This window comes from Triplophysa rosa, unplaced genomic scaffold (genome assembly GCF_024868665.1).
Source record: "Triplophysa rosa unplaced genomic scaffold, Trosa_1v2 scaffold17_ERROPOS7180667+, whole genome shotgun sequence".
Taxonomy (NCBI): Eukaryota; Metazoa; Chordata; class Actinopteri; order Cypriniformes; family Nemacheilidae; genus Triplophysa; species Triplophysa rosa.
Window position 1 is genome coordinate 40,087 of NW_026634192.1, and position 10,024 is coordinate 50,110.

Genomic DNA, 10,024 nt, shown 5'->3' on the forward strand with positions numbered 1-10,024 from the left:
GGAAGTGTTACTTATTGGACCGAAAACTGCTATAAGTAACAACCAAGAATACTGTTTAACTATTGACGGATGTTCCATAAAACCCTCGTCGTCAGCAAAGAATCTTGGCGTTCTATTCGATAGTAATCTGTCATTTGAGAGCCACGTCGCCAACACCTGTAAAATTGCGTTTTTCCATCTTAAGAATATATCTAAACTACGTCATATGCTGTCAATTCAGATGCAGAGAAGTTAATTCATGCATTCATGACATCAAGACTAGATTACTGTAATGCACTGTTAGGTGGTTGCCCTGCAGGCTTATTACAAAAACTCCAATTGGTCCAAAACGCGGCAGCTCGAGTTCTTACACGTACAAAAAAGTATGAACATATTAGCCCGGTTCTGTCAACCTTGCACTGGTTACCTATAAAGCATCGCGTTAACTTTAAAATCTTGCTTATTACCTATAAAGCCTTACATGGTTTAGCTCCTCAGTACTTGAATGAACTCCTTTTGTATTACAGTCCTTCACGTGCATTACGCTCTCAGGCGTCCTGTCAGTTGGTAATACCTAGAATTTCAAAATCAAGTGCAGGTGGTAGATCCTTTTCCTATCTAGCGCCTAAACTTTGGAATAGTCTTCCCTGCACTGTCCGGGAGGCAGACACACTCTGTCAGTTTAAATCTAGACTAAAGACGCATCTTTTTAATCTTGCATACACTAGACTTCCATAATATAAATCTTCGAGGGTTTAGGCTGCATTAGTTAGATCAACCGGAACCAAAAACACAACTGATGTACTTGTTGCATCAAAGAGTCAGAACAGTACTCTACTCTCAGCCAGTCTTGTCTCATTGTTCCAAGGTTACCACAGCGAGCAGGATGCAGTTCATGGCCTGACCTGATGGTAGAGCGGAGAATGGGAAGTGGGGACCTGACAAGAGCTGAGATGATAGAGCTGGATAAAGAAGGACGCGGTCTCTTGACATGTCTTCACCACAAAATTTCAAATGCTATTAGATTATTAATGATAATCTTAAACTATAATTTATTTTATTATTAAGTTTATTTATTTTATTTAGCCTTGTTGTGCAAGCTCTCTGGAGCTTGTGCAGAGGCAGCAGCTTTTGCCAGAGGGGAACTGGAATCCCCTGGTTGGGCCTGGGTTCTCCTGAGGTTTTTTTTCTCGATTAGAGTTTTGGGTTCCTCGCCACCGTTTGCATACTGTTTTTGCACTATCTGCCTGACCGGGGGGGCTGCTTTAGAATCTTAAAGTTTTACTTAATTAATATTGCATATAGGAATTTATTAGTCTGTTATATTTGACCTGTGCTTCTCTCTCCTTTATCCTAAATGTGTGCTCTCACTGAGCGTGTGTGTGTGTGTGCGTACTTGTCTGTGTACGTACGTGTGTGCTGTGTGTGTGTGGTGCGTGTGTGTTGTGTGTGTGAGTGTTTTGTGTGTGGGTGTGTCTGTCTTCTGTGTTTTCAACCTTTTCTTGTTTTTGCAGGTACAACTTTGATTGTTTTGCTTGTAGTCAATGTGTCTCATGTCAGCTGCTTTGTAACAATGAAAATTGTAAAAGCGCTATATAAATAAAGTTGAGTTGTTGAGTCACTTTATTCTACAGATAATTCTACATTTTTGTGCATTTTGTCACACTGAGGTACAGCATTGAAACAGCGTTGGAGTATTGTTCATTTTTCCGCTCCAAAGAAAGCTAAAGTATATTACTTAACAGATGGTAGATTATTTATTCATTGTAAAGTTCGTCAACGTTCATACTTTTTTTCATTAAACCAAATATTTTAAAAATCCACATATTTTGCATTTATGTGACAGGTAGTCCGTCTTTGCTCTCGGTTGGGGATGGAATTGTCTGAGCTGGGCCGGCCAGATGGTCGCCTTTTTCTTGGGTGGTGATGGAATTGCCTTGGATGGAGCTGGGATGGTCAGTCAGTCCACAGGTTCTCGCAGGAGGATGGTACGGGATTTTCCGATGTAGCTGGCGTAATCTCTAGTTGTGGATGGGCATATGACGTTCATCTGGGCCTGGCGGAATCTCTCCCTACCTCGGGATGGGCATCCCGAGGCGAGGGCAGAAAGAGAATAATTAGCGTAGCTGCTGTTCATTAGCTATGTATTAGTGAATGCTTGGCTGAAAAGATGCTGTCTTTAATCTAGATTTAAATTGGGAGAGTGTGTCTGACCCTCGAATAGTATCGGGGAGGCTATTCCAGAGTTTAGGTGCTACGTATGAGAAAGCTCTACCCCCTTTGGTGGATTTAGTTATTCTAGGTGTTATCAAAAGTCTGGAGTTTTGAGATCTTAGAGAGCGTGATGGGTTGTAGTGTGGTAGAAGCTCTGTTATGTAGGTAGGGGCTAAACCGTTTAAGGCTTTATAAGTAATTAAAAGAACTTTAAAGTCAATACGATACTTAATGGGTAACCAGTGAAGGGTTGATAACATTGGGGTTATGTGATCGTATTTTCTGGACCTGGTTAGAACTCTGGCAGCTGCATTCTGAACTAACTGTAGTTTGTTTATTGATGATGCAGGACAACCACTAAGCAGTGCATTACAGTAGTCAAGTCTTGAGGTCACAAATGCATGAATAAGCTTCTCTGCGTCAGCCACACATAAAATATTTCGCAATTTGGCAACATTTCTAAGGTGGAAGAAGGCTGTTTTTGTGACATTTGAGATGTGATTTTTAAATGACAGGTTGCTGTCTAATATAACGCCGAGGTCTTTAACTGTATTTGTTGGAGTAACAGTGCAGCCTTCAATTTGCAGGTCATAATCCGAAATATTCTGCTCACGTGTCTTTGGTCCGATAAGTAATATTTCTGTTTTATTAGAATTTAAAAGAAGGAAATTACAAGTCATCCAATGCTTTATATCGTCATGCACTCTGCCAATTTGGATAGCTGGAAGGAATCATCTGGTCTTGATGAGATATACAGCTGAGTATCATCTGCATAACAGTGGAAGCTAATTCCATGTTTTCTAATAATGTTTCCAAGGGGCAGCATGTATATGGAGAATAGCAAGGGTCCTAAAACCGATCCCTGAGGTAATCCATAATTTACTTGCGTTAGATATTATAAAATATATATAAAATATTTAATGTTTTAATGTTTATGTTCATATGTGACTCGATCTGGGAAAACCCAACACATGGTGCAAATTTATATATTACAGTTTTTGATACCATATTCAAGCCCTTTCCAAATCAGTTTTTATTTTGCTCATACCTTGTGTATGTAACAACAGTTATGGCTGAGGTCGGCTGAAGGATTTTCAGGAACGGAATTTGGAGGAAAACGAGTTTAAAGTTAAGTGATGAAAATAAAAGCACAACAGTCCAGTATCACAAGTAACAGTCACTTTACAGTGGTTTTAATAAATTTAATAAAAAAACATTTCCCAGTGTTGAAGTCTATAAACATACTGTACAAAACCGTTTGAATAAAACGAAAGTGAGGAAAATGGTGCGGGCACACTTAAAGAACGAGAGCTCTGCCATTATCACTACACAAGGAAACTAGCAAACATTTCGGATAACAACTAATAAGCAGTGAAGCAAGTTTTACCTTGTTTATCATGTGCGTAGTGTCTGGACTTCTGATCATCCCTTGTATGTTTTGCGATCGGATAACTCCCGGTGCTGCAGACGGGGAGCTCTGTCATCTCACGAAAACATTGTATAAAAAACTTTGCATGCCGTAGTTTACACAGGACTGGCGGGAAATGTGCATTGCTACTCCTTCATTCTTCATGTTATGTGGTTTACTTTGATAGGTGAACTGTCTTTCCCGCGTCTCAGCGCGACATCCGACGGGTTTTCCCAGATCGCATCACATATGTCTAGTCATTAACAATGACAGGTGAAAACACGCACGTCCCTTCGCGAGCATATCACGCTCTAATGAAGGGAAACGGGGAGTTACAAATTGCCCTCATTGTAATCCGTCAAAATAGCTGACGGACGGACGGCCTTCAGATTTTTCCGTCACTGGTAAACATTTTTTGTCAATGACAGAGAATTTTCGGGTAACGCGACCTCTGGTACACACACACAAAATCTGGAAAATCTGGACCACGGCCAATCAGAGGGGGGTCCGCCCTTCACTATCTCTGATTGGTTTAGACCACGATATGGGCCTAATGTGTGTCTGTTGTTGAATCACAGGGAGACTTTCAGAGTCGCAGAGACTTTTTTCTCCCTCGAACGGCTGGTCACAACGGTGCGACCTCAGATTTTTCTTAGTCGCACCATTGAGAAATAAAGTCGTATGTGTGACCAAATTGGTCGCACTCTAGAGCCCTGTATTGTATTGAGTTCAGAGGCTGTCATATGTGGATCAACTCAACAGTTTCAATATGAAAAAGAACTTTTATATTGATTCAATGGATTTATTGCATTTTGGGGGGAAAATTATCAGTTTTTATAATAAATCTTTTAAAATAAAAAAAATCTGGATTTGAATGTTTTATGTTACTAGAAGCTAAAGATGCAATGTGAAACTTTGAACAGAAAAAAAGTGGTTTTCATCTCGCCACTTTCTTTGTAAAGAAAACACATTTTTACTCGAATGAATCAAAATGGATTTATAGCATTTTGGAACCAAACTCTTCATATAAACGTACTTCATTAAAAACATATATGAGATGGTATTTACAAATGATGTTTGAATGTTTGCGTGAGGAAAAGAGTTTTCGTCATGGAGGACTGCGTTTGTTACAAATGACCTAATGAAAATGTCCAGTCAATATTTCATGTCTAATAATGTACTCATGAGGAAAGCAGCCATGAATAAACGGGATAATGTACAGCCTGCCGATTGTCTTCAGTCAGTGTAATAGAAGATGTGGTCACGCTGTTGTAGTTTATAACAACCGTCTGTCTGACTGTACATGACCCCTCGCTTCCATAAGACATTTAGAGGTTTGCTCACAGTTGATCAGTTTTGTTTCAAACCCTAACATGATATACTGTCAAGACAAGAGCACAAGGAAACTCATACGACACGAGCAGTGTTTCTGACACAGCGAGGGTGAACGAGTGATGATGTCATGAGCAATGTCGTTTGCTGTGTGTGAGTGTTGTTTTGTGTCTTGTGTTTCAGTGAGTCATGGCTCACAGTGACGGCTGAACGACCGCTGCGTCTCACACACATCTGTTGTGAGTTTCGTTTCATCCGTGTGTTTTTTTTCTATATTGTGTGATAGTTGAAGTTCAGGCGTGTGAACGGGTCGTGTGTTCATTTAGGTCCTGTAGTTGATGGAGTGTGTTGTGTGTTCGAGGTCATGGCCACGGGCTCTTCCAGAACAGACTGTAGCAATAACGTCCGAGAGCTGCACGCCATCGGTAAGTCCACGCCAGCCTCACAAACCAGAAGCCATGTGTTTTCTTCAGACGCGAGTGACTGTGTGTTTGCGTGACAGTTTCAGGTGCCAAACTCAAGAGGAAGAAGAACTGGTTCGGAACCACCGTCTATGTGGAAGTGACATCGGAGGGAGAGAGCAAGAAAACCGCCAAATGCCACAGCTCCTCCCACCCCAAATGGGACGAACGGCTGACACTGTAAGTCACACGTGAGATTTGAGCGATGCCATAGAAAAACACTTTCCTTTAGTTCATGTGTATTGTGTGTTTTTTCTTCCATATTACATTTGTGATGTGTTAATGTCTTTGTTTTATTTATATAGCACTATTAAGCTCAACCGAGGTTGGCCAATGTGCTGCACAATTAAATAAAAACCTAACAATAAAAGACACAGCAATAAAGCGTAATACAGAATAATTATTTGTAAAACAGTGCAATAAAAGACTTAGGCCAAATCAAAAAGTTTGGTTTTTAACTTTGATTTAAAAACAGATAGTGAAGAAACAGATCTAATACAGAGGGGCAGAGCATTCCACAGTCTGGGGGCCGCTTCTGAGAAAGGGCGGTCACCCCTGCAATTCAGCTTCATCTTTGGGATACATAATTGACCTATCGTACTAAGCCCCTCCCCTCAAACGCAGATGAGCCAATGACGTATCAGTTACAAGGGGACCAGAACTCGGACAACTTGAGGCTTCAGCGCCATAGAGAAGCATTGTAAAATCCGAAGCTCTCGTCGTTTTTACGGTGTTTATGCTACAAAAATGGTAAACCGATGTGCCAGGGTACTTGTAACACTGATTCCTGGTATCATGAGAGGATGGGGAATGGAAATTATTTTATTCCATTTGTGAAACCTAAACAAGACCGAGCAGAATGTGGGAGCAGTAACCTGGTTCAATCCCAATCTCAAAGAAAACTGTTGTCATACTCTCATTAATTTACAATTTTCATGTGCTCATGCTGAACGTTAACGTCATCATAATCAGCAAGGTATATCACTGGCTAAAAACGGTAAAGTTAGCCAGTCAATGCTAACATACAAACCTAAATAGCTAACTGTTCTCATGTCTCATGTTCATTGCAGGTTAAAAACCCATAAACGAAGGTCTACATGTCAGTGCCTCTCCATATTAAACTGGTTAAATGTAAATGAATTTAATCTTACCCTGCGGTACATGAACAGTATTGTCATTTGCGATCATGATGACCGGCTTCTCCCACTTCTGTAAACCCTCGCTTCCAAATGAATCTTGTAATCTACCATATTTATTGTAAAATTTTATATATCCTTTATATATCCCTCCATGATATATTTAAGTCCCACTAGAATGCTCCCCAACGAGAGTGTGTGCAAAATGTGCGAAAAACCTTGTGGGACAAGGCTTTCACACTGACAGCTCTCATTGTAAGACATTAGCGAACTCTGTGTGTTTGTCCGAGTTAGCGACAGTATCTAAGGGGGGCGGGGCTTAGCGAAAGGTCAATAGTCTGTGGTTGGACGACCGAAGAGACAGGACTGGACAGTTTTCCATCAGTAAATCGGAGCTAAAGACTACTTTCAGACTGTCAGTGCAAATCCGATTTTTGTGCATATCCGATTGAAATCCGTGCGAACAGCAAAAAAAGTCAGATGTGGTTTGAAATCCTATTCAAATTGCTTTTCTGGAAATCCGTTTCAGTCTGAACGCTCAGATCGGATACGAGTAGCTTTTGGCTTGCGTTACGTTCTCACGGCATGTGAAACTCCATGTTAAACCGTAAGCACGTCAGGCGTCTCTGCAGATAGAAGGTTGCCGTGTTGTTGTCTGTCTGCTGGAGAAGACAGGACGGGAGCACTGAATAAAGCCGCACACGCTTCAGCAGCAGCTTCAAAGACACAATAATCCTGCGCAGCGGCTGCATGTTGTCAAATTGTAAGAGAAATGAACAGTGTCCAACTCTACACAGCGCTGCTCAGACTGATCAGTGTATGACATCACCGTACTGCGTGGTCGGTCTGCACAGCGACGCATGAAGTTCAACACTCCCTGTCAATGCAACGTCATCGCCATAGAAACCAAATCAGATATACTGTAGCAAAAAACAAGTGAGCACAACGGGACACTCGAATCAGATCTGAACAGTTGCTATACAAAGTGTGGACAATCAATCATTTAAATTAGATTCCAATCGGATATGCAGAAAAATCGGATTTGGGGTGACAGTCTGAACAAAGCCAAACCATTTATTGCTTTAGACACAAAAAGATGAATTAGATAAAGCACAAGCAACCAGTGCAAAGAACCTAAGATTGGTGTAATGTAACCCCCTTTTTTTATTTGTTTCAAGTCTTGCCGCTGCATTTTGATTAAGTTGCAAGGCTGACTGGCTAATCCCGGTAATAGTCCAGTCTAGATGAGATAAAAGCATCTTAATGGATAAAATAGGTTTTACTTTCGCTATTAGTCCAAGCTGAAAGAAACAGGATTGTTTGTCAAACATCAAGCCTTCATCAAAAATAACACTTAAAAAACGTAAAAAACAAGACTCAAAGAATCCGACGGGCCAAACACAATTTTTTCAGTTGTACTCTCACAACACTTTCACATCAGAAAGGCAAGTCATACGTGCTTCCAGACCATTAAGAGTTGGTTTTAAGGGCAGATAGATTTGCGTGTCGTCTGTGAGCATGTGCAGTATAATGAAAAGAGGAGTGGAGCTAAAATGGATCCCTGGGGAACACCACACGATAGAGGAGCTGCCTCAGATGAAAATTCACCAATATGAACTTTAAAACTTCGATTGGAAAGAAATGAATTAAATCATTCAAGAACACATCCTTTTATGCCAGAACAGCACAGTCCACAGTGTCAAAGGCCACGCTCAAGTCTAGAAGCACAAGCACAGCATGACCTCCAGCGTCACCAGTTAGCAGAATAGCATTCAAAACCTTCAGAAGTCGAGTGGAACTTTCTAAAACCTGATCTCAAACAGTTTGTCTAAGATCTTTGTAAGAAAAGATGTGGGTCTAGAATTGGCTAAAACCGAAGGATCTCAGTTAGGTCTCTTAAGCAAGGCAAAACTTCTGTCAGGAAATATGGTGGAATGGCATGAATAGAGGAGCCGGGCGCCTTTAACGGACACACTGTTTCCTGAAGCTGTATAAAAGAGGTAGAGAGAGAGCTAAACCTGTCCAGCTGACCCCTGGGATAGAAAGGATCGCCATCATGGCTGTCTGATCATGTTCATTTGTAATAATGTTCTGATGACACAATATTGTCACGTGGGTAAAGATTTGGGTTCTCACAGAGCCGTGTAAGATCAGAGATGAAGAGAATGTTTGCTTTTGTGCTGCAGGAGCGTGACGCCTCACTCGCAGCTGGACTTCAGAGTCTGGAGTCATCACACACTGAAGACAGACGCTCTGCTGGGAAAAGCCTCACTGGACCTGATAGAGACACTCCGCAAACATGACAGCAAACGTATAACTCTTCTCTCTCCTCTTGATTTCTCCAGATTTGTCCTGTTTAAAGGAACCGTTCAACCAAGAAATCTAAAATTCAGTCTTCATCGATTCGCGCTCGTGTGGTTGTACAGTGAGGGAAATAAGTATTTGATCCCCTGCTGATTTTGTAAGTTTGCCTACTTACAAACAAATGAAGGGTCTATAATTTTTATGGTGGGTTTATTTTAACTGATAGACACAGAATATTAAAAAAAATCAGGGGAAAAAAATGTTATATAAAGGTTATAAATTGATTTGCATTTCAGTCAGTGAAATAAGTATTTGATCCCCTACCAACTAGCAAGAATTCTGGCTCCACAGATTGGTTATGTGCCTATATGGACCACAGATTAGTCCTGTCACTTTAAGAAAGTACTCCTAAATCAGCTTGTTATGTATATAAAAGATGCCTGCCAACAGAATCTGTATCTTCCAGTTCAACCTCTCCAACACCATGGTCCAGACCAAATAGGTTTTAAAGGATGTCAGCGACAAGATTGTAGACCTGCACAAACCTTGAATAGGCTACAGACAGAAGCTTGGTGAGAAGGAGACAACTGTTGGTGTGATTATTTGGAAATAGAAGATATACAAAATAACTATCAAATGCCCTTGTTCTGGAGCTCCCTGCAAGATTTCCCCAATGGGGTAAAGATGATCATGAGAAATGTTAAAGATCAGCCCAGAACTACACGGAAGAAGCCTGTTAATGATTTCAAGACAGTTGGGAACACAGTTAGCAAGCAAAACATTGGTAACACGCTATGCCACAATAGACTGAAATCCTGAAGCACCCGCAAGGTCCTCCTGCCCAAGAAGGCCCGCCTGGCTCATCTTAAGTTTGACAATGAACATAAAATGATTCAGAAAAGGCTTTGGCGAAAGTGCTGGCACTGCTGTGAGACCAAAATGGACTCCTGTGTTTGGAGGGAGAGAAATGCTGACTATGACCCCAAGAACACCATCCTACAGAGAAGCACAGTGTTGGAAACATTATGCTTTAGGGCTTTTTCTCTGCTACAGGTATACAGGATGACTTCACCGCATTGAGGGGCTGAGGGACGGGCCCATGTACCGTAAAATCTTGGACGAGAACCTCCTCCCCTTAACTAGGTCACTGAAGATGGGTCATGGATGAGCCTTTAACATGACAAAGACGC

The 10,024-nt window shown here is 41.2% G+C and overlaps 1 protein-coding gene across 1 annotated transcript in view; it reads left to right on the forward strand.

Annotated features, from left to right (window-relative positions):
- LOC130549829 (NEDD4-like E3 ubiquitin-protein ligase WWP1) overlaps positions 1-8,996 on the forward strand; it is a 21,888-nt gene extending 12,892 nt beyond the window's left edge. Inside the window, exons 3-6 of the mRNA XM_057327171.1 lie at positions 5,117-5,172; positions 5,260-5,358; positions 5,436-5,574; positions 8,717-8,996. Coding sequence (XP_057183154.1) covers positions 5,117-5,172; positions 5,260-5,358; positions 5,436-5,574; positions 8,717-8,987 — 565 coding nt within the window. The 3' untranslated portion in view covers positions 8,988-8,996. The remainder of the gene's footprint in view (positions 1-5,116; positions 5,173-5,259; positions 5,359-5,435; positions 5,575-8,716) is intronic.
- Positions 8,997-10,024: the final 1,028 nt, after the last annotated feature.